The sequence below is a fragment of the Pleurodeles waltl genome, chromosome 1_2 (genome assembly GCF_031143425.1).
Source record: "Pleurodeles waltl isolate 20211129_DDA chromosome 1_2, aPleWal1.hap1.20221129, whole genome shotgun sequence".
In the NCBI taxonomy this organism is placed as follows: Eukaryota; Metazoa; Chordata; class Amphibia; order Caudata; family Salamandridae; genus Pleurodeles; species Pleurodeles waltl.
The window spans coordinates 987143031-987167877 of NC_090437.1; the positions used below are offsets into that span (position 1 = coordinate 987143031).

Genomic DNA, 24847 nt, shown 5'->3' on the forward strand with positions numbered 1-24847 from the left:
TGCTGGTAGTAATAGAAGCTCCCATCATAGTAGGGATGTTTTTGTTCCTGAAGGCCAGGTTGTTAGAGTGCCAGCTGTTAGGGACAGGTCTCCCTCTGTTCATTCCAATATTTCTTCTGTGTCAAAACATTCCCAACCCACCCACCCTGATGACAAAATGTTAGAAAGGGAACTCAACAAGTTGAGAGTGGAAGAGACCAGGCTGAAGCTTAAACAGCAACAGCTGGACAGGGAATCTCTAGACTTAGAGAAGGAGAGGCAGAGGTTGGGGTTAGGACCCCATGGTGGCAGCAGCAGTATTCTTGATAGCAATCCTGTGAGAGAGCATGATTCCAGGAATCTGCATAAGATAGTTCCCCCTTATAAGGAGGGGGATGACATTAACAAGTGGTTTGCTGCACTTGAGAGGGCCTGTATGGTACAGGGGGTCCCTCAAAGGCAGTGGGCTGCTATCCTATGGCTATCTTTCATTGGAAAGGGTAGGGATAGGCTCCTTACTGTGAGAGAAAGTGATGCCAATAATTTTGCAGTTTTGAAGGATGCACTCTTTGATGGATTTGGCTTAACCACTGAGCAATACAGGATTAAGTTCAGAGAAACCAGAAAAGAGTCCTCACAAGACTGGGTAGACTTTGTTGACTATTCAGTGAAGGCCTTGGAGGGGTGGTTACATGGCAGTAAAGTTTCTGACTATGAAAGCCTGTACAATCTAATCCTGAGAGAGCATATTCTGAATAACTGTGTGTCTGATTTTTTACACCAATATCTAGTGGACTCAGATCTGACCTCTCCCCAAGAATTGGGAAAGAAGGCAGACAAATGGGTCAGAACAAGAGTGAACAGAAAAGTTCATACAGGGGGTGACAAGGATGGCAGGAAGAAGGATGGTAAGTCTTCAGACAAGGGTGTGGACAAATCTAAAAATGAGTCTTCATCAGGCCCACAAAAACACTGTGGTGGGTCCAAATCCTCTTCTAATCAAGTAAAAAAACCTTGGTGCTATTTATGTAAAGTAAAAGGCCATTGGACAACTGATGCCAGTTGTCCAAAGAAAAGCACCAAACCTCCCACAACCCCTACTGCAACCTCTTGTGCCCCTAGTAATAGCAGTGGTGGTGGGAGCAAACCTACTAATAGCCAATCCAAGGGAGTAGCTGGGCTCACTTTTGGTAATTTAGTTGGGGTTGGTCTTGTTAGGGAGACCACAGAGGCTGTGCTAGTCTCTGAAGGTGCCATTGATTTGGCCACCTTGGTTGCTTGTCCCCTTAATATGGATAAGTACACGCAACTTCCCCTAATAAATGGTGTTGAGGTTCAGGCCTACAGGGACACAGGTACCAGTGTTACCATGGTAATAGAGAAACTGGTACACCCTGAACAACACCTACTTGGTCACCAGTACCAAGTGACAGACGCTCATAACAACACTCTTAGCCACCCCATGGCTGTTGTGAATCTCAACTGGGGGGTGGGTGGGGGTACTGGTCCAAAGAAAGTTGTGGTTGCCTCAGATTTACCTGTAGACTGTCTACTAGGGAATGATTTAGAGACATCAGCTTGGGCAGAAGTGGAGTTGGAGGCTCATGCAGCAATGCTGGGCATTCCTGGGCATATTTTTGCTTTGACAAGGGCTCAGGCCAAAAAGCAAAAAGGACAGGGTGACTTGGATCCTGGAACAATGGACCAAGTGCTCCCTAAAGCTAGGGTTAGTAAGGGTAAATCCCTACCCAATATCCCTCCCTCTACAGATGATTCTTCTTCTGAGGAAGAAGAATTTCCTCCCTGTGCAGAACCTTCACCAGATTAGCTGGCAGCAGACACTGCTGAGCTTTTGGGTGGAGGGGGGCCTGCCAGGAAAGAGCTGAGTGTGGCACAGCAACACTGTCCCACATTAGAGGGTCTCAGACAACAAGCTGTCAAACAGCAAAATGGGGATGTCAGTGACTCACATAGAGTTTACTGGGAGGACAACCTCTTGTACACAGAGGCAAGGGATCCAAAACCTGGAGCAGCCAGGACATTGGTCATTCCCCTGCAGTACAGAGAGTTTCTCCTAACTCTGGCACACAACATTCCCTTGGCTGGACATTTGGGTCAGATTAAAACATGGGAAAGGCTTGTCCCCCTGTTTCACTGGCCTAGGATGTCAGAGGACACAAAAGACTTTTGTAAATCTTGCGTGACCTGCCAAGCCAGTGGCAAGACTGGTGGCACCCCAAAGGCTCCCCTTATTCCACTGCCTGTGGTTGGGGTTCCCTTTGAAAGGGTAGGGGTTGACATAGTTGGCCCCCTTGACCCTCCTACTGCTTCAGGCAATAGGTTTATCTTGGTGGTAGTGGACCATGCCACACGATATCCTGAAGCAATTCCTCTAAGGACCACTACAGCACCTGCAGTGGCAGAAGCCCTCCTGGGAATCTTTTCCAGGGTGGGTTTCCCAAAAGAGGTTGTATCAGACAGGGGTAGCAACTTTATGTCTGCATACTTGAAGGCTATGTGGAAGGAATGTAGTGTAACATACACATGCACTACACCTTATCATCCACAAACAAATGGACTGGTAGAGAGGTTTAATAAAACTCTCAAAGGTATGATAATGGGACTCCCTGAAAAACTCAGGAGGAGATGGGATGTCCTGTTACCTTGCCTCATTTTTGCTTACAAGGAGGTACCCCAGAAAGGAGTGGGCTTCAGCCCCTTTGAACTCCTCTTTGGGCACCCTGTAAGAGGTCCCCTAATCCTTGTGAAGGAGGGTTGGGAACAACCTTTAAAAGCTCCTAAGCAAGACATAGTGGACTATGTACTCGGCCTAAGATCCAGAATGGCTGAGTACATTAAAAAAGCCAGTAAAAACCTTCAGGCCAGCCAAGAGCTCCAAAAGCAATGGCATGACCAGAAGGCTGTTCTGATTCAGTACTAACCAGGACAGAAGGTGTGGGTATTGGAGGCTGTGGCCCCAAGAGCACTCCAAGACAAATGGAGTGGACCCCATCTCATTGTTGAAAAGAAGGGCGAGGTAACCTACTTGGTTGACCTGGGCACTGCCAGGAGTCCCCTTAGGGTGCTCCATGTGAATCGCCTGAAACCCTACTATGACAGGGCTGATCTCACCCTGCTCATGGCAACAGATGAGGGACAGGAAGAAGAGAGTGACCCCCTCCCTGATCTCTTCTCCTCCACAGAAGAGGATGCTCTAGTGGAAGGTGTAGTGTTGGCAGACTGTCTTACTGCTGAGCAGAAAGACAACTACATAAATCTCCAAGGTCAGTTTTCTGAACTCTTTTCAACTGTGCCAGGCACTACATCTTGGTGTGAACACACAATTGATACTGGAGACAGCTTGCCTGTCAAAAGTAAAATCTATAGGCAGCCTGACCATGTCAGGGACTGCATAAAGCAAGAAGTTCAGAAAATGCTTGAACTAGGAGTGGTTGAACACTCTGAAAGCCCATGGGCCTCTCCTGTCGTGCTTGTACCAAAGCCTCACTCAAAAGATGGAAAAAGGGAGATGAGATTTTGTGTAGATTATAGAGGTCTCAACCAGGTAACAAAAACTGATGCTCACCCTATACCCAGGGCAGATGAGCTCATAGATACACTAGCATCTGCCAAGTATCTAAGCACCTTTGATTTGACTGCAGGGTATTGGCAGATTAAGTTATCAGAGGATGCTAAAGCAAAAACTGCATTTTTTACTATTGGAGGGCACTACCAATTCACAGTGATGCCCTTTGGTTTGAAAAATGCACCTGCCACTTTTCAGAGGTTGGTGAATACAGTCTTGCAAGGGTTGGAGGCTTTTAGTGCAGCATTTCTGATGGATACAACTACCTGTGGATTCCTCACCTCATGAATACTCCCATGGCGCCAGCATTCTACGGAAATCTTCTTACTAGTCTCTGCACGTCGACGAGGACGTCACTGTCTCGCACGCGACGCCGTCTGACGTCATACAGGCAATAAGAGGTCCTCGACGACGTGCGGACGTCAGTTCCCTTTTTTCCGTGCATTCGAAACGGTTATCTTCGAGGGAGCAACTGTTACTCTTGCGGTTACAGTGTATATCTTGCTGCGTACTCTTTCTCTGTGGAAATAATGTCGCAGAGAAAGTCTGGATTTAAGCCTTGTCGTGAGTGTGGAGGCAAGATGTCGGTGACGGATCCTCATTCCGATTGCCTTTGGTGTTTGAGCTCCGACCACGACGTCTCGACTTGTGATTCATGTCAGCACATGAATCCGAAGGCCCTTAAAGAACGTGAGGCGAAGCTGTTTATGGCCAAGTCAAAGGAGAAGCATCACAAGAAGTCTTCTCCAAAACATCGGCGTCATCGAGACTCCCGGCGCCGTAGAGAATCTCGGCGTCATTCAAGAGAGGCTCGTTCCAGGTCTCCGGATCGGCGCCGAAAGACATGGGAGGTCAGCCCCACGGTGACGCCGCATCCTTCGACGCCGTTGCCCTCTCCGGCGTCACCAACTTCGCCTGGACAGGCGTCGGTGATTGAGGTATTGGAGCCTCAAGTGTTTTCTCCGGCGCAGACGCCGAGGCCGGCGTCGGGGTCGCCTCCGAGACAGGCACCCCAGTATCCGGCTTTTCCCACCCCTGGAGCCGATAGTTCCGCATTCTTGAATGCGATGTATGCCATCTTCCAACAGATGGCTCCAGGGGGTGCTCCGGCTGGGCCTTTGGCCTTTTCTTTGGGTGATCCTGCGCCTCTTCGGCCGGCACCCTTTATGCCCTTTCTCCCGTTTGGGAACGTGGGCTCGGCGCCAGTGTCGGCGCCGGTGGCCGCTCCGGTGGCTTCGGAGGGATTGGCCCCAGGGATTTCCATCCCGTCGACGTCGAGATTTCGGCCTGTGACTCCGGTGGGTCCATCTGTTTCAGCTGCTCTTCAGTCGGCGCCGAAGTTACCCGTGGCGCCGGATGCGGCGTCGGTGGCTTCGGAAGATCGGCGCCGATCTCCGACTTCGGCGGAGGCTTTGTCGACTCCGCGGATTGAGCACCGACTGCATTCAAGGAGGCGTGCTCTCCGGGTACTAGAAGAGCAGGAGTACCAACGAGCCCTAGAGGAAGGAGAGCTAGAGGACTCGGGTGATGGGCTGCGTGGACTGGAGTCGGCCAGTGGGCTGGACACTTCCCCTGAGTGGGACCTTTCGTCCCCGGGGGAATATACTGAGGAAGCTGCTTCCTTTCATACAGTGGTACGGAAGGCAGCTAGTTTTTTGGACCTGCCTTTGCCGGTGGTGGAGGCAAAACAAAACCTTTTGACGGAGGTGTTGCATCCGGCCTCAGCCGCGGCGGAGCCTCTGTTACCTTTTAATGACGCTCTGCTGGATCCGGTTTTAGAGGTGTGGAAGAGGCCGGCATCTTCCCCAGCAGTTCACAGAGCCGTGGCCAGGAGGTATCGGACGGCTCCAACTGATCCTGGTTTCCTATCTAGGCACCCTACGCCGGAGAGCTTGGTAGTGCAGGCCTCCTGTTCGTCCAAGTCAGCGCCTGGTTCTTTCCCGACGGTGCCTGGGGACAGAGACTCAAAAAAGCTAGAGGCGCAGTCGAAGAAGATTTTTTCGTCCTGCAGTCTGGCGTTAAAAGCCACTAATGCGACCTGTATCCTGGGGAGATATATTCATGCTCTGATGGATGACATCTCCTCTTCGTTTACAGAGCTTCCCCAGGGTCTTTTGGATCTTGTCTCTGATGCCCAGGCTGCTGCGACCCAAATTATCCAGACGGGACTGGATACCACCGACTCGGTAGCCAGAGCAATGGGCACAACTGTGGTGGAAAGGAGACAGGCCTGGCTCCGTAACTCGGGCTTTTCGGCAGATGTACAGTCCACATTGTTGGATCTCCCGTTTGATGGGGACAAACTGTTTGGGGCTAAGGCTGATTCGGCCTTGGAACGTTTTAAGGAGAGCAGGGCCACGGCTAAGTCGTTGGGACTCCAAGCTCCTTCTTCCACGGCCTCTTCCAGATTCTTCAGGAGGTTTCGTGGATTTGGGCGTGGCTCTTCCTCCTCTTCCTTTCGGGGAAGATATCAGCAACCTGCCTCTTCCCACCCCTATAGATCTTTTAGGGGGAGGGGTAGGGTCCGCAACAGGGGAGCCTCTCAGCAGCACTCTGCCTCTTCCTCATCCTCTGGCGGGGTGCAGCAGGGGAAGCAGCCTTAGGCTTCCACCATTTCCCACTCACTCCTCTCCTGTAGGGGGAAGATTACAGCATTTTCTCACCAAATGGGAGACTGTTACGTCGGACACTTGGGTTCTCAGTGTTGTGGGAAAAGGCTACACCCTTCCCTTTCGGGAGTTTCCGCCCCTCATCCCGCCCCGCCCTTCGTATTGTTCACAAGAACACCTCCTGTTGCTAGAACAGGAGGTAGAAGTCCTCCTTTTAAAGTGCGCGGTGGAGTTGGTCCCGGAGCAGGAAAGGGGTCAAGGAGTTTACTCAAGGTATTTCCTGATTCCCAAGAAGGATGGTCGTTTGAGACCAATTCTGGACCTGAGGATCTTGAATTGGTTCCTCAAGCAGGAAAAGTTCAAGATGCTGACCCTAGCACAGGTGCTTTTGGCGTTGAACATGGAAGACTGGATGGTGTCTGTCGACTTGCAGGATGCTTACTTTCATATCCCGATACTCAAGTCACACAGGAAGTATCTCCGGTTTGTGGTGGGATCGCAACACTACCAGTTTGCGGTCCTTCCGTTTGGTCTTACTTCAGCACCTCGAGTCTTCACGAAGGTGATGTCGGTGGTTGCGGCAGAGCTCAGAAGGAAGGGGATAGCAGTATTCCCTTACTTGGACGATTGGTTGATCAAAGCCAAGTCCCCGGAGCTTGTGTTGCGTCATCTGCAGTCAACAACCCAGTTGTTGTTCGACCTAGGCTTTTCGGTGAACGAGCCCAAATCTCACCTGGAGCCCTCTCAGCGCCTCCTGTTCATAGGGGCAGTACTGGATACAACATTGGGTCGGGCCTTTCCTCCGCCTCAGCGGATTCAAGATATTCAGGATTTGGTTCCAATGTTTCGAAATGGAGCAGTAGTTCCAGTCCTCAAGGTCATTCGTCTGCTCGGTCTTTTTGCCTCCTGCATTCTGTTGGTCACGCATGCTCGCTGGCTCATGAGGGCTCTTCAGTGGTGCCTCCGAAGGCAGTGGTCTCAACACAGAGGGGATCTAGAGGGTACTGTCAAGATCTCCAGAGATGCTGCTGTGGATTTGAAGTGGTGGATTGCAAGCAACAATCTTTCACAAGGAAAGCCGTTCCAGCAGTCGCCACCAGTGGCCACAGTTATAACGGATGCTTCCACTCTAGGGTGGGGAGCTCATCTGGGGGATCTGGAGATCAAAGGTCTTTGGTCTCCAGAGGAACAGATTTTTCACATCAATCTGTTAGAGTTACGGGCTGTACGTCTGGCTCTCAAGGCCTTCCTCCCTTCCCTTCGTGGTCAGTCGGTACAGGTCCTAACGGACAATACTACCACGATGTGGTACATAAACAAGCAGGGAGGAGTGGGGTCGTACCTTCTCTGCAGAGAAGCTCTTCGACTATGGTCCTGGGCAAAGGACCATCGGATTTGCTTGATAGCAAACCATCTGGCCGGAGTCTTGAACGTGCGTGCGGACAGTCTCAGTCGCCACTTCTCGGCAGACCACGAGTGGCGTCTCCATCCAGATCAAGTCCGTTTAATCTTCCAGAAGTGGGGGTTTCCTCGGGTAGATCTGTTCGCCACTCGAGAGAACGCGCATTGTCCGTTGTTCTGCAGCCTTCAGTATCCGATGCAGGAAGCGTTGGGGGACGCGTTTCAAATGACCTGGTGCGGCCAGTTGCTTTACGCGTTTCCTCCCATACCCTTGATTCCTCGAGTATTGAGGAAGATTCGCCAAGACCGGGCTCTAGTAATCTTAATAGCTCCGGATTGGCCAAGGAGGGTGTGGTACTCCGACCTTCTCCAACTCTCAACGTGCCCGCCGCTCCGTCTCCCTTTCAGGGCAGACCTCCTCTCACAGTCGCAGGGGCAGGTTCTACACCCCAACCTCCAGAGTCTGCACCTACATGCCTGGAGATTGAACGGGGCAACCTGAGTTCCTTCTCTCTCCCGCCTGAGGTAGTGGATGTTATATTAACGGCCAGGCGACACTCCACTAAATCTATCTACGCTAATAGGTGGTCTAAATTTGTTGCGTGGTGTGGAGAGAGGCAGATTGATCCTTTACATGCTCATCTATCGGACGTTTTGTCTTTTGCTCTATCTCTGGCGCAAAAAGGTTGTGCAGTGGCTACCATTAAAGGTTATTTATCGGCCTTGTCAGCCTTCATGTCTTCCAGACCAACCATCTTTATTTAAATCCCCTATTGTTATCAGATTCTTGAAAGGTCTTCTAAATCAATATCCTCCAAAGCCATTCGTTATGCCGCAATGGGATTTGTCCTTAGTCCTGACTTTCCTTATGGGGTCCCCTTTTGAACCTATGCATTCTTGCCCCTTGAGGTATTTGGTTTTAAAAACAGTCTTCCTGATAGCTATAACATCAGCAAGGAGAGTGAGTGAGTTGCAGGCCTTATCAGTAAAACCCCCTTATACAACTTTTTATGGGGATAAGGTGGTGTTGAGGACCAAGGCTGCTTTCCTCCCGAAGGTTGTTTCACCCTTCCATTTGGCTCAGGCAATTACTTTGTCCACGTTCTATCCTCCGCCTCATCCTTCCAAAGAGGAAGAAAGACTGCACCGTCTGGACCCAAAGAGAGCGTTGAGCTTCTTTATCGATAGAACAAAGGATTTCAGGCTGGAGGATCAGCTGTTTATTGGATACGTGGGCAAGAGGAGAGGAAAGGCAGTCCACAAGAGAACACTATCCAGGTGGGTTGTTCTTTGCATTAAAATATGTTACTCTTTGGCAAAGAAGGATCCTCCTGAGGGCATTAGAGCTCATTCCACCAGAGCTAAGTCGGCCACTTTGGCCTTAGCCAGAGGTGTTCCTGTGGTCGACATCTGCAGGGCCGCAACTTGGTCGTCCCTTCACACTTTTGCAAAACATTACTGTTTAGATTCTGAGGTTAGAAGGGACGGCCATTTTGCACGGTCAGTGCTGCAGGATTTCTTGGTTTGACCATTTAGGCACCCACCGCCGGGCGTGGTACTGCTTTGGGACTCTATTCATGAGGTGAGGAATCCACAGGTAGTTGTATCCATCAGAAGAACGAGTTACTTACCTTCGGTAACGACTTTTCTGGTGGATACATTAGCTACCTGTGGATTCCTCACGGTCCCACCCGCCTCCCCGTTGCCTTTATGGTCTTGCCAAGTAATCCTTGAGTGTGCTCCTCTTGGTCTTTGAGGGTGCAATAGATGTATATATATAATATATTTATATATATATAGGTATATGTGTATATATCTTTATGTATATACTTGGTGTGTGTATATATTTTAAAAGAGAGAGTTTTATATATATATATATGTACATAAAAAGATTTACAGTTATTCATACAATGTGGTGTATTTTTACAATATAATGGATGTTGCTTTGTTCTTTCATTGCATTACCTGGTTGTTCTCATGCACGTAAAAAATGATTGGTACTGACGTCCGCACGTCGTCGAGGACCTCTTATTGCCTGTATGACGTCAGACGGCGTCGCGTGCGAGACAGTGACGTCCTCGTCGACGTGCAGAGACTAGTAAGAAGATTTCCGTAGAATGCTGGCGCCATGGGAGTATTCATGAGGTGAGGAATCCACAGGTAGCTAATGTATCCACCAGAAAAGTCGTTACCGAAGGTAAGTAACTCGTTCATCTGGACGATATAGCTGTCTTTAGCTCCACCTGGGATGATCACCTGGTCCACCTGTGGAAAGTTTTGGAGGCCCTGCAAAAAGCAGGCCTCACTATCAAGGCTTCAAAGTGCCAGATAGGGCAGGGGAAAGTGGTTTATCTGGGACACCTGGTAGGTGGAGAACAGATTGCACCACTTCAGGGGACAATCCAAACTATAATAGATTGGGTTCCCCCTACGACACAGACCCAGGTGATAGCCTTCTTAGGCCTCACTGGGTATTACAGGAGATTCATAAAAAATTATGGCTCCATTGCAGCCCCACTTAATGATCTAACTTCCAAGAAGATGCCTAAAAAGGTATTGTGGACAGCTAGCTGTCAGAAAGCTTTTGAGGAGCTGAAACAGGCCATGTGCACTGCACCTGTCCTAAAAAGCCCATGTTACTCCAAGAAATTCATTGTTCAAACTGATGCATCTGAATTAGGGGTAGGGGCAGTCTTATCACAACTCAATTCTGAGGGCCAGGATCAACATGTTGCTTTTATCAGCAGGAGGTTGACCCCTAGAGAAAAGCATTGGTCTGCCATAGAGAGGGAGGCCTTTGCTGTGGTCTGGGCACTGAAGAAGTTGAGGCCATACCTGTTTGGCACTCACTTCATTGTTCAGACAGACCACAAACCTCTACTTTGGCTAAAAAAAATGAAAGGTGAAAACCCTAAATTGTTGAGGTGGTCCATATCTCTACAGGGGATGGACTATACAGTGGAACATAGACCTGGGAGTACCCACTCCAATGCAGATGGACTCTCCAGATATTTCCACTAAGACAATGAAGACTCATCAGGTCATGGCTAGTCTTATTGTCCTTCGTTTGGGGGTGGGGGGTGTAGGAAAGTACCATCTTGCCTGGCATGTTACCCCCATATTTCACTGTATATATGTTGTTTTAGTCTATGTGTCACTGGGACCCTGCCAGGCAGGGCCCTAGTGCTCATAAGTGTGCCCTGTATGTGTTCCCTGTGTGATGACTAACTGTCTCACTGAGGCTCTGCTAACCAGAACCTCAGTGGTTATGCTCTCTCATTTCTTTCCAAATTGTCACTAACAGGCTAGTGACCAATTTTACCAATTTACATTGGCATACTGGAACACCCTTATAATTCCCTAGTATATGGTACTGAGGTACCCAGGGTATTGGGGTTCCAGGAGATCCCTATGGGCTGCAGCATTTCTTTTGCCACCCATAGGGAGCTCTGACAATTCTTACACAGGCCTGCCACTGCAGCCTGAGTGAAATAACAACCACGTTATTTCACAGCCATTTACCACTGCACTTAAGTAACTTATAAGTCACCTATATGTCTAACCTTTACCTGGTAAAGGTTGGGTGCTAAGTTACTTAGTGTGTTGGCACCCTGGCACTAGCCAACGTGCCCTCACATTGTTCAGGGCAAATTCCCCGGACTTTGTGAGTGCGGGGACACCAATACATCTCGATGTGCGTTTCTCCACTACAGTCTAGGTGGCCTATTGCAAACTTTATTGCAAAAACTGAGAGTAGATAGATAATCAGTGCCTGGTCAGGAAGCACTATGTCAAACTAATGCTACCCCTTTTGATGCTTGTATTGCACCACCCTGCCCCACCCCACGCCTCCTCTACCCACCCCTATAGTGCATACATATTGCAGGCTAGGCATATTTTCTGACATGTTTAAGGATGTTCACTCTTACGAACTCCAAGGATTTAACCAACAGATGTCTGACATAAGCAACCCATTGTTGGGTGCTGACATGATTCTCGTTTCGTTTTCAAGAGCTAGCTCCAAAACTGTTAACCAGATCTCAGAATTCTCTTGAGTCTTTTCTGCAGCAGATTTCATGCTCTTTAACCTATTGCAAGGCAATATTCTCTCTATTTGCTTCCTGGGGGGCTTTTTTAAATATTTCCTTTACAATATTTCCTTTACAAAGATTAAAAAGTCAACATGAATAACACATCATCTAAATGTGCCTTTCGACTTGTTGCTGCTCTGAGAATTTTACTTTTTCAGAAGTACCAGGGCTTGTTTACCCAGTCAGAGCACAGCATTGGGTTGTTTTGTGCTACTTTAATAGGGAGTTAGTTATTTCTGACTAAAGAGAAACAGACCCTGAGCAAACTCAATTACTGTTTCATATGCCGTTGAAGAGTCAGGGTGAAGCCTTCCATATCTCTAACATAACCCCGGATAGAGTGCCCTACCTAATTTTCTATAGCTGTTGTAATACACAGAGCAATGCTATTTTCTGGACTCTCAATGAGATAGGTGTGGGTAGGTTTAGATAAATTATTCAGGCATATGATCACTTTCCAGTCTAACAGCAACTGTATATTCGTATGTCTCTAAACAGTCTTAAGAAACAAAGGTCAGTTGCTCCTTTACACTTTTGAAAATTGTATGTGTTGAGTAGGTTGATCACCTGGGAGTCTACCATTCAGCACCTCTAGATCTCTATTCCATGTGAGAGTGTTTAGTGAAAAGACATTTACCCAATCTTTGCATTGATTTGGCAGCAATGGTTAAAGTAATACCAAGTATGGTCCTAAACAGAGAACCAGTCACGATGGGAGTAATTGTGAAATAGGTTCAGATTGAAGTCCTCTTTTAATATGACTGCATGACCCAGGGGCCTCCATCTGAGCTGAAAAACGTAGTCCACAAAGTAATTAAAGAATGTTTTTGTTTCCTGTTGAGGTTTCTATAAACATCAAGGATAAAATGTTTTATTGCTCGTGAAGCACCACATAGGAACACTTATCCCCCCCTGGGGTCTGCATAAGTGAGCTACACTTCCTTTCCGCTCCTGTTTGCCACCAATATGGCCCTTTTTCTGGCAAGGTGGGGGTGATGATAGCTTCCTTTTGCTACAGATGTCTAGGGCAAGAGTTTGGTAATTGGCAAATCTGGGGGCTTTAATATATATAGGAGGGTGAATCAAAAATTGCTGCGTTGGGATTCAAATTTAAACTAGTGACTCGTGGAAAAGGTCACCAAATCAAAGGACTTTCAAGCGTGCCATAATTATTAGACCAGTGGTTTCTAATCTTTCCTATTCTGAGAGCTACTTGGGGTCAAGGAATATCATCCTGAGCGGCTAACAAATGTAAGCACTGTACAACAGTGACCAAATCCATTAACATTACAGTAGTGACCACCACATGCACTGTATATGTCTGTGCCCCAAGACATTTCTGGCAGGGTTACCAGCAGACATTTTAGGAAAAGCATTATCAATATGAAAGGTCTAAACACGGAGAAAGTAGTAAAAGCCAAAGACGCACGTGCACTCTGCCATAAAGGACGTAACCACAACAATACGTTCCCTGCCAATGCAGCTTGAATTTAAACTATCAGCTTTAAGTAGGTTTTGAAAATGTAATCATTCTTTCTTCATCACCATATCAGTTTCTAAAAAACCTCATGTTTTTATACCAAGTACGTCTTTTCATTTGGGGAAACACATTAAATTTCCCAAGGAAAAACTGTTTCTGAAAGAGCATAATTTATTTCTACAAAATTTCAGTTTTTGAATTTAGTAAATACACAGTACTCAAATGTCAGCTTGCCACGTTCATCATATACTCAAATGTGCAAACACCTCACATGGACAGATTCTGCTTCAAATGGCCTGGTATTACAATCTTATTAATTGAATGATCACCTTAACACCAAAGTGGTCCTTGATATGGCAAAAATACCCGCCATTGTTCCAGGGGCACCATTTTACTAAGACTGAATACCATAGAGGTCAGGGTGCCCACAATATGTGAGCGATGGACAGTATTATGCCGGTAGTGGCCACCATTATGTCATGGATGGACAGAATTAGGTCAGTCATACTTAGAATATGTCAATGATGGCTGCCACTATGCCACAACTAAACCAACATTAGCAAATATATGTCAAGGATGACCAGTGTTATCCAGAGCCACTCCTGTGCCCAGAATGGGCACATTTGTTCCAGAGATGAGCCCTGATTAATGGGGAGCAATACATACTTTTGAAGATACTTTACATCATGAATAGCTTCCATAGGGCAACACATGCACACATAATTGTAAACACAAACATACACATACACTGATGCATGCATATAGATACACATGTGACACCCATCCCCTTGAAAGCAGTGTAGCTCTTTATTGCCTCAGCTTTGGATCCGGCCTCTGCTCTCTTCGGTCATGGGCTGATCATGCACCCACGTCAAACACATGCTCTCTGGCTCCTTCAGTCCCACGCTTCAGTGACTCTACTTTGGCTCCTGCTCTGGCTATTGCTGTGACTCTTCTCCCTTGTGTCATTGTTTACACTCTTATTGCAATAGGTTGAGTGAAGCCTACAACCTGACCAATATCCTTGTCACTGCTAGATTGAGAGTTGGGGCAAATGGTCATATTGCAGGTCCAGTAGGTAGACAGTGTACATGTATGTGTTAGCATGAGGCCCAGGCATTGGTTTGGCTGGCTGTCTGGCTGGTTTTCATTCAAAGGGTCTTGACATTTGCAGTTCTGTTTTCTTTAATGTACCCAATGTCTCTGAGTGATGTATTGGCTTCATAATTCTCTGTTCTGTATTCCAAGAGCAGTGGAACTAGCATCCCTCATTGCCTACAAAGTCCATCCTTTCCTTGTTTCATTGTTTGGGAAGGAGCTAAAGACCTAGAGCTAAAGCCAATATAGCACTTCCTCACTGGCAAGACAGCAAAGCAATTAGATAATGTAGTTTATTTAAAAAGAAAGAGCCTGTCTATGAAGAACTATACTTTCTTATAGCACCGTTCCACTGCCTAGATGGGTTACAACGCCATAAAAGATGCATTGTAGGCTCCTATTGTCGCTAGGCCAAGCTTGGCCTACAATTTTTGGAACTTGTTTTCTCTAATATGATGGAGCTGTCACATGCAAGCAAGGATGCTTCTATATTGAGCCCCTGTCTCTTCCATTAGTCGTCATCTCCGAAAACGTGACAACGTCTATCACTGATATTCAGTGATAAGGCTAATCCTAAGTCCTTGCCTAGTAGGTTCTTATACCTGTATCTGAAGAGGACAATGAGGGAGTCGGTGCATCGTTTCATGAAGAAGCATTTTGAAGAGGTACCGCAGGTTCCGGCATTCTGGATTCCTATCTCTTCTGACCTTCTTTCCCTTGAATGGCATGAATGGTGCTGTTTCCTCTTATTTTTGTAAGTTTGCACTTCTTCTTTTCTTCTTTCATATTTCTAAGTTTTCTGGGCTAGTTCTATCACAGCTGAATTAGTAGAGGAGGACGAGACCGTAGAAGAGACCGACTTGGCACTGTTAAAGGCAGTTCGAGTGTTGGAGCTAGCACTGGTTGGCTTTAAGAGACATTCTTCCCCTAGGAATGGAAAGCAGCTATTCAGAAGCGAGTTAAAGCTCTGACAAAGGAGGAGCATAAAAAATTCACTCCGTCGTGCTCACCTTTATAATAGATGTGAAAATGATTCTTTGAGACATAAGGTGCTAAGGCTGACTCTCCTATGGAGTGTAAGGCTGCGTATGTCTATATGGATCTCTAATGGAAAGAGTACAAGAGATCCCTGTAGTGTTGACCAGAAGTGTCAATGACATAAGAAAATGACTGAGGTTCCAAAGAGGGGGACAGTCCTGCTCGCACCCAAGGAAGAGGCACTGCTACTGTGCTCTGCTGAAACTAGTTGACCAGGAGGCAACGCACTCTACTTCTCCCTACACGGCCCTGAAATACTCTCCCCTGACCCTAAACCTCCATTCCGACATCCCCAGACAGCGGGCAAAACATCCAACCAAAAATGGAGTTTTCCACAGAAACACTGCTTTGAAAAGTAAGCCATGTTACAGTCCTTCCCAATAAGCCCAACAACCAAACTGCCTAACTAGCCATGTAATGTATGATAATAAGGTTTCAGCTTTCTATAGTTCTTAAATGTGAAGTGCCAGTCAACTGCATTATATAGGAGCTCATGTAACTGTTATTCCAAAAGTCCATTATTTATTTTATGTTTTTACTGAGGTTGTTTCATCCAAATACATTGCCTCATTAATTTTGCTTCACAACAAAAAAGAGTTAGAGGACATTCTCCACTACTTTTACCCAATTACCTGTTCAGAACTTTGGAGATTTTAATTCGACCCATCTTTCAATTTTTAGATCTCTATATACCCCTTTTGGATCAGTTATACAACGAGAAGCAGCCTTGATAGTCACTAATCGTGACAAAACATGTGTCAGCTGTTGCTGTGATGTATCATTTATTTGAGTCTACAGAGTTTTCCATGACTGAATAAATTCAATATTTTGGAATTAATTATCACAGAATTTTATGTGATGAACTCTTACATTGTTTGGACTTCCATTCTTGAGTGCTGGTGTATCTCTGTCTGATCTAAATTGACCTGTGCTTAACTTTCTGGTAGCTTGGCATAAACGCTAAGTCAGATCTAACATAGAGACATTGTATAAACACACAACAAGAACAATTGCACACTATTTTAGAAAAATAGGGTACATTTTAATAAATAACTTGACATTGAAACGTCAAAAGTCCAATCCGTAGAAACAGATTTATGAATTTATAAAGTTTAAGGTGAAAATATAGTGCCTAAAAGATCAAAGTGCCAATCTTAGACATCTAGGTATAGATGTAGATAGCTTTTTCTTGGTTACAAATGGCCTGATTCACAACATCGGGCAGTTTGCGACCAAGAAAATGCATTTTCCTATGTACAAACTCATATTTGAGATTCAGTAGTCTATTTACTGAATCGCAAAATGGGTTTGCGACTCGCTATTAGGAAGGGGTGTGCCAAGGGTTTCCCTTCCTAATAGCAACTCGTATGTATAATTGTTCTTTGACCATGAATGCAGTCAAAAAACAATCGCAGTTACCACCAATTTCAAATTGGTGGTAACTCATTCTCAAAAGGGAATGGGTCCCCCTTCTCCTTTGGGAATGCATGCAAAAAGTTTTTTTAAGAGCGGGCAGTGGTCCGATAGACCACAGCTGACTCTTAAAAAATAAAACTGAAACGTTTCATTTTTTGCTTTTAAACTCAGCCCATTTTCCTTCATTCAAAAGCAATCACAGACATGGTGGTCGGCTTTTCCCAGCAGGCCACCAACCCTGTGATTTTTGCGATTCTCAGTGGGTCACAAATTGCGTCCTACCTCATTCATATTAATGAGGTATGTTTATTTGCGACCCACTGGGAATCACAAAAGAAACTCAATGGAGTTTTGTACATTTGGAATTGCAATTTCCTAATTGCGATTTGAATGGAATCGCAATTAGGAAATCGCAATTCCAAATGTTCGTATGTGTGACCCTAAGTCGTGTGAGACTGGGGCAAAGTCGAAAGTTCTAGCTAACCGCAGTAGAGTGCATTCGGGTATTCGAAGTGGATTTAGCCCCGTCTCTGCTTACCTTGTGACTTAGATGCATTTTTGAGAAAAAATGTCTGAGAAGGTAAAGTTCGGCAAGGCAGCCGGCAGTGTCTGTGGAGGAGGCGCTGTCGTTGTCGGGGAGACACTGGACAAAGTCACGGGAAAGATTTCTTCATTCGGACTAAGTCTTCTTTATGAAAGTTGAAAACCTCCAGCAGGACAAAGCTGCAGGCTCTAGCCGACGAGGGCTCCATGAAGCCGGATACTCCTTCTGCAGGAAGCGGCTGAACAGGATTTGTGGCTGCGGAGAAGGAAGTAGCAGGACCTACCACATAGTTAGGCCAACCGGTAATGCACCTTGCGCAGATCGGCAAGCAGCTTAGGTACCAGTTTTCTCTTGGCTCTTGGGGCACTTTTTGTCTGAAAATCTTCTATGTCCCAAGTTATGGATTTAGGCTATCTGGGCACCTTTAGCGCCACTTCCAAAGCTCAGGGACTGGAGAGGCACCACTTGAAGGGTCAGGACTCATTCAGGGTGGATCCTGGAATTAGGTTCAAGATTGTTGAAGCCCTTTCTGTCCCTGAGGCAGTCAACTATCCCTTGGAGTCACTCCGCTAGTCCTGGGTTCATGCAGAAAGCAAGGCTCAAGCAACAGGGCAGCCATCTAAGGGCACAGGTCAGGCTTCAGGCAGCTCGGCCATCTTCTTGGTGCAGTAGGGCAATCCTCTGAAGTACACAGCAGGCCATATGCTGCAGAGCAACTCTTTGATAGCCCTTGCAGGTCCAGAAGTAAACTGAAGTGTGGCCTGATGTTCCTAATTTTATACCTGGTGCCAGCTTTGAAGTGGAAGAAACTTCTAGAGTTTTCTCCCCACAGATTGATTTGGAATCTTCTTCCTTCCCGCCCTGGTCCCAGAATGTCTTTTGGCATAAAAGGCTAGTGTGAAGTTCTCTGTGTGTGAGCTGAGGCAGCTACTCTGAAGTGCAAGTGGGGCTGTGCACAGCTTCACCCCTCCTATCCTGTCATGATGGATCACAATGCCACCACCTAATCCCAATATTGTGGGACTGTTTGGGATGAATACACAAAGGCCAACTGCCAAATACATTTAGTCATGTGACCCAGGAAACAGGCACCAAATGTTTAGAACAAGAAACTGCAAACTTTCTAAACGTGGCATTCCAGATTTGTGACATAAAATCCAGCTTACCATTAACAAGGGCTTTAAATTACAATTCCTTTGACATCAAGCATTACATTTTTACCTGCTCCCAAACAAATGTTTTCACTTAAAAACATAATAAGGTAACCCAATGTTATCTTGTGGGAGAGGTAGACATCACAGAAGTGAAAAAACAAATTTTTGAGTGTTTCACTACCAGGACATTTAAAACTTAAAAAGTACATGTCCAACTTTTTAAATATGCCCTGCCCTATGGGCTGTACAGGGCCCACCCTAAGGGTGACATACATTTTAAAAAGTGAATATCTAAAAGAGACTTGTAGCTGCTGAATCCTTATCTTAGAATATTCCGGAGGTGTCAGACTGGATCCGGAAACATTTTCGAGCAGTACCTCTGCATGCCAGTACATGGCCTCAATTGGCTCTGCATCAGCACCACCCTGACATCAGTTCTTTTCTTTTTGCACCATCAGCACAAATCTGGACAGAGCTACCTCTGTCAACTTTTTGTGCAACTTTGCTTACCGTTTTGTCAAGTCTTTTTGAAAGTTTGTCTCCCAGTGTGTTAGGGATGTCCTGCAAAACGAGGAGAGGGGTTTAAACCCTGTGGTTACTGACACAGACGGACATCATCTTGACCCCCATCTGGTTTGTCTCTGGTGTCTGGAGCCAGACCACGACTCTGTGAGGGCTGTCACGCCATGAACCCCAAGGGGGTGCAGGAGCATTCTTTGGAGCTCCTGGTTGCCCAACGCTGATTGCTTTCACAACTTTTCAGGTCCCGGCCACATGCTTGTCATCAAGCTCAAAATCGTCGAGTAAGTCTCAGAAGAAATCAACGAAGTCGAAGTGCTCTACGACTTCGCCATGCCCAAGTCATCAGACGAGGTGTAGGAGCAACTTCACTCTCAGGCCTGCTCCCATGCCTCTGGGTCCACTCTGCTCCTCATTGAGTTTCCGGGAGCCAGAGGGTCCCCTGCCCAACAACGAGAATTTTATGAGTCCATGCCCCTTATTGTTTGGTGGACCAACCCCTCTGGAGCACTTCCTTGCCCCAGTTGATTCCCATTGGTGGGTTCGCCATCTGCACCGGTGGAGCCCCTGGATCAGATGCTGAACCCATAACTGCTCCGATCGCGAGACTGCAACCTCCCTGGATCCCGTTCCAGCAGCATTGTTCCTGGTGCCGCTAACGCACCATGGCAGAGCTGACTCTGATATGAAGCCACATCCATCTTGTCTGTGTTGACTCTGGAGCTGACTGGATCTCGACCTTCTGATTTGGAGTCAGGGCCTTCTTTCTTTGGCTGTGATGAGTATGATGACGGTGGATTGGAAGATCCTTCTGGTTGATAGAACCCGTTAGAAGTGCCAGAGTATAACAGGTAACCTAGCTTTGCAGAGGTATTGCTTGGGTGTCTACTCTAAGGTAAGGAATCTGTTGCTAGAAGTCTCTGTGAGATCAATAAGTTACTTAACTTCAGAAAAGCCTTATCTGGTAGAGACTCTATCCTCAGTTCCTTACCTACCCTCCCACCCTCCCATCCTCCCTACTCTGCAAACAGATTTCTCTATATAGGGTGACCCCTATGAAGTTATTGGTGTCTGGACACTGGCATATCAGCATCCTTTGTTGCTCCTTGCTTCTGGCACAGAAATGTCACAAAAAGTAACTGATGTCAGCATGCTAGGGTGGTGCATATATTGGCCGATCAACTCTACCGACTGGTGTGCAGGCGTACTGTTTTGAAAAGTTTTCAGATCCAGTCTGACGCCTGAGAAATATTCTAAGATAAGGAATCTGCGGCTATATAGAGTCTCTGCCAGATGAGGCATTGCTGAAGGTAAGTAACTTGTTCTTTAGTCCTAGCAAAAGGTCTATTTTGCCAAGTATAATTGGCAGTTTTAATCTGCATGCTGACTGCAATGTCAGGCCTGGAACATGTTTTAAGGGACTATGTAAGTGGGTGGCACATCAAGTGTTGCAGGCCCACCCATAGAATTCAGTTTACAGGCCCTGGGCACAGGTTGCACCACTTTGCTAGGGACATATAAGTAGATGTGTTGATTCGGTGTAAGCCAGTTTTACCATGTTTAAAGGTGGGAGCATCAGCACTTTAGCAATGGTTAGTAGTGGTCTGAATGCCAACAAAAACAAAATTCATAAAACAGGAGGGATGAAGGCAAACGTTTGGGGGTGGACCCTGCAAAGCAGGCCACGTCCAATGCAGTACATGAAGTCTTCTTCAGAATTGGTTGTACAGAATATCTTAGGTATGCCTTCCTTCCTGATTCTGAGAAATGTCATGTCCTGATTCTTCCTCTTTAAGGGGCCTTATGGCTTTACTTTCCTTTGCCAACTAAAAAAGTTGTCTGATGTGCATCCAATGGGGATTCAATTCATGGTGCTTTAATAGGTGACTCTAATGTGCTAGTATAACGGTTTAGGTCAAGTAGCTTTTCTGAGCCTATTGATCTATCTAAAAATTGGAATTTATAAATCTAATCCTCTCCACTTTTTAGAATGAGACTAAAAAGCTCACTAATAAGCAGATTCATTAATTGAAAAAAGAGCTTCTCCGTTTTCTGTAGTAAGGCATGGCCTGATTCTGCATCAGCTTAAGCTGTGTGGGTGTTGTGTATGGCCATAAAAAGAGATTTGACCAATTAAATATTTCAAGCTTGTTTGAAACATAAGTGTTGTGCCACAATTGTTACTGTACTTTGTTCTTACATTTTTCTAAAAGGCACATTGCCAGACCCATCACTGCCTCATCTGACTGTGTAATACAGCAACTTGCATTGGATGCTTTTGATGTAGGTCTTGTATTGGCTTCCAGATTGAAGCTCCCAATGTTCTGTTCTGTTCTTGGAAGCCCGCCCTGAACCATGGTATGACCCAAATGATGAATCATATTAAAGCCGATGAGAAAAGCCTTCTAATTAATGAGCATTAATAGACATCAGAAATACGCTATATCCTATTATGGAGCAACCCTGGTTTTCAGGTGTCTTGTGTTACACACCTGACAAGTAGATTACAACATTGGAGTTCATAGGTATTTAATTTTATGATTCTACTATGCTTTAGTTGACAATTGGTAGTCTTAATGGTCTATACCACTGCTTGCAGAGAAGCATCTCCAAGCTTTCTGAAGAGCACACATCACACATGTAGATTGAACTTCAGTAAGTCTTTTTAGGCAATAGAATTTGCCGGGCATCTCCTTGGGACTTCTTTCTACTCTGCTGGAAGTAGTTGGGAGGTTATGAATCAAAAGCTATACATACATATTTCCAGTGCATTAGAAATAATACAAAGAAGCATACAGTGTGCCCATGACATTCTGTCTTATTTATTTTTCAGTACTCCAAAGCAGGGGAGGCTCCTCTGCTATGGTGGAGGAGCGTCACCTTTCTCCCCTAACTCCCCCCCACCCCCGCACAGCAGCAGCAGCTGCAAAACTTTTACAGTATGTTTATTACATATTTACTGCAAAAGTGATGGGGCCACTGCTGTGACTTGGACTGAGGGGGAGTGTACAGCACTCCCCCCTCAGTGCGCATGTATGTTTGCACGGATGTTTCGGGCTGGCCAAACATACATGCGCAGTAGGCTCTGTCCAACCCGGCACCGCAGTGCTGGATTGGAGAGAGCAAGCAGAGGCTCCCACTCTGCCTCGGAGCACCCAGCCAGGACACTCCGTCCAATCCTACCACTGCTTTCATGCTGCTGGCAGCATGAAAGCAACAGTAGGATTGGACGTAAGTTAGGCTGGGAGCCTGAGACTGCCCCTGCAGATAGGGAGGGGTTTGGAGGTGGCGTGGCGATACAGGTAAGTTTATTTTTTCTTCATTTTTTTGTGTGCTCCCCCCTTAATCCTCCTGCGCTGCGCCGCCGTGGCCTTTTCACTCCCGTGAGCTGCGACTTCTCCAAAATAAAAAAAATACATTTACTAAAATAAAAACCCGTTAAAAAGTAACTGTTTGATAGCCTTTATGTTTTCTGTCTTTTTTAATGTAGGCTGAATTAGAGGCCTTTGAGAACAGGCTCCGAGGGCGACGGAAGAAGAACAGAAGGAAAGACGAAATTGAGGTTGAACCATCAGTTTGGCAAAAGTATAGGAATTACATCCTGGTGCCTCTCTGCGTTGTTGCATTTGCCATGGTCACCTTCTACATCGTTCACGGTGTTTGAAATGTAGAGTGTTGATATTTACATCTCTTCCTGTAGGAATGTATTTTTTATTTTCTTTCCACTTTTAGCTGCACTCTGTAAAAGGACATTGTGTTACTATTTCCGTTCTGTGTGGCTTACTTTAAGAACATTTACCGTTCATATAAATTTATTGAAAATCAAAAACTATTGAGAAATTTGTAATTTAGAATAACAACTTCGGAAAGATTTTTGTTAGAAGTGGGGCAATTCTAGATGCATTGAACTGTTTCCTTAGCGATTCCATGTTTAAACAAAATGGAAAGTTAACATATATTAATATTTTAAATCCGTGTTATATGATTTAATGATGTAAAGGAGGATAGTAAGTCATTAGTAAAAACATGAAATTGAAACATAAGTAGAAGAAATTAAAGTTTGTGGGTGTGTGGGGGCAGGCTGGTGTCTTAATAATTGTATGTGTTGGTATTGTTGACCACACTAGATGAGTGGTCTTGAATGAACCCAAATAATAAGAACCCAAACTGTAGTTCTGACCTTGTTAAAAAATATTTGTTATTCTGTAATGGCATTATACTGCAGATCTCTTGCAATCATATTGTTAGCTGTATCCACAGCTTAGGGTGGTGGTATTTGTGTCTTTATTGGCCATCATATGTTTGTATCTCAAAAGCAGACTATTTATTCACTATCTAAATAGTAGTAAAAGTCTTTATTCATGTTTCTCGTTTAATTGCATAATACAGTTTTTTTTTCCACACTATAGAATAATTATTCAAAATGTATGGCTTTGGTATACTTTTTAATATTTCGTACTTAAATAGCATTGGCCCTGCTGTCACTGGTAGTGTGACATGTAACGCATCTCAACATAACCTATAATTTTATAGATTTATCCATCATAATTCTTCAATGTAAAAAACTAGGCACAGTAAAATCATTCAAAGTTTACTAAATGTCAATATCACCTGTGCAGTCACATTAAAAGAATGAACGTTGAGACTTTCACATATCGTTGTACCTAATTATATTTATGAATTCCCATAAACTCCACATATGTGCACAGTATTTACATTGTAATCCTCAGGATTGGCCCCCCCACCAACTTCTTTGTCCTTGATGCTTCCATTGCAAAATATCTTAATGCATTAATGAGCTCCTGTATTTGAACCTTGAAAGGCACAGAAAGACCCTTGTATGTTTTAACCCAGTATACCTGGGCAGGCTACATCTTACTGTTGTATTATGAGATAGTGAGAAATATGAATACATTATTTTACTACTTCAGCCTGTAATCATAATAGTGTTAATCTAGAAAATGAGGACATTTCATGTTACTGTTAATCCCGCTCAAATATAGTGCGTAGAGCATTGATGTATGACTTTAGATTTTATGAGCATTTGCTGCATTAAACTGTATTTGTTGTATTGACCTTGCCACAGTGATTACAAGTTTCATATAGTCCAAAGAATGAGTTTCTGGTTCGAGGTCTGTAGCAATAACATCATATGTTATATGGTCAAATGTATTGTAAGCCAACACACTACTGAAGTATGAATTGTTTTGGTGGTCTGCACTGCTGATCATTGGCAGTAAATGTAAACCCATGATGATCCTCACACAATTTTGCTGATGTTGTAAATCTAAAAACTACTCAGCTTTCTTATGCCAAACTTCTTTCCGTTTCCAATGTGTGATAGCAGCCTCATCTTCGTGTGGCTGGTACCAGAGCTGTACAGATGCTCTTCGACTGCATGGGTACGAAGTCTACGATTTCCCTACTGCATGCCTGTGCCCCATTGCCTCAATGCATTCCTTATGTCTTGCCTGCACTTATGTGTTTTTTTACTCAATCCTTGCATATGGCATTTGTGCTGCAGTCACTAATTTCTCTTTTGGTATGTAGTTGAAGCTCGCCTTTGGGGTTACTCAGCTACTTTTGTATTTCTACATCACAATTGTGAACCATAAAGATGGTGAAGCAGGGACTTTAAAATAAATATTTTTGGTTTACGGCATAAATCGTACCATCTCTTCCCGGAAACTCTTATTACTACTACTTGACTCAAGAGGGAAGGACCTTTGAGGTAAGTAAAGAATTTATCAGAAGCTGCAAATCAAAAACAATCTACCTGACATCATAAATTAATTATGTTTTTATGGGATCCAATGATGAGATTTTGTTGTGAGTTTCAAAGCTTTATTAAGTCTTTTAGTGATTATTTCTTTATTTAAAAGTCATCAGTATTAATCATTGAAATTATCACCACAATACAGAACAAAGCATT

The 24847-nt window shown here is 45.2% G+C and overlaps 1 protein-coding gene across 1 annotated transcript in view; it reads left to right on the forward strand.

Annotated features, from left to right (window-relative positions):
* NFXL1 (nuclear transcription factor, X-box binding like 1) overlaps positions 1-24586 on the forward strand; it is a 588746-nt gene extending 564160 nt beyond the window's left edge. Inside the window, exon 23 of the mRNA XM_069201637.1 lies at positions 22406-24586. Coding sequence (XP_069057738.1) covers positions 22406-22579 — 174 coding nt within the window. The 3' untranslated portion in view covers positions 22580-24586. The remainder of the gene's footprint in view (positions 1-22405) is intronic.
* Positions 24587-24847: the final 261 nt, after the last annotated feature.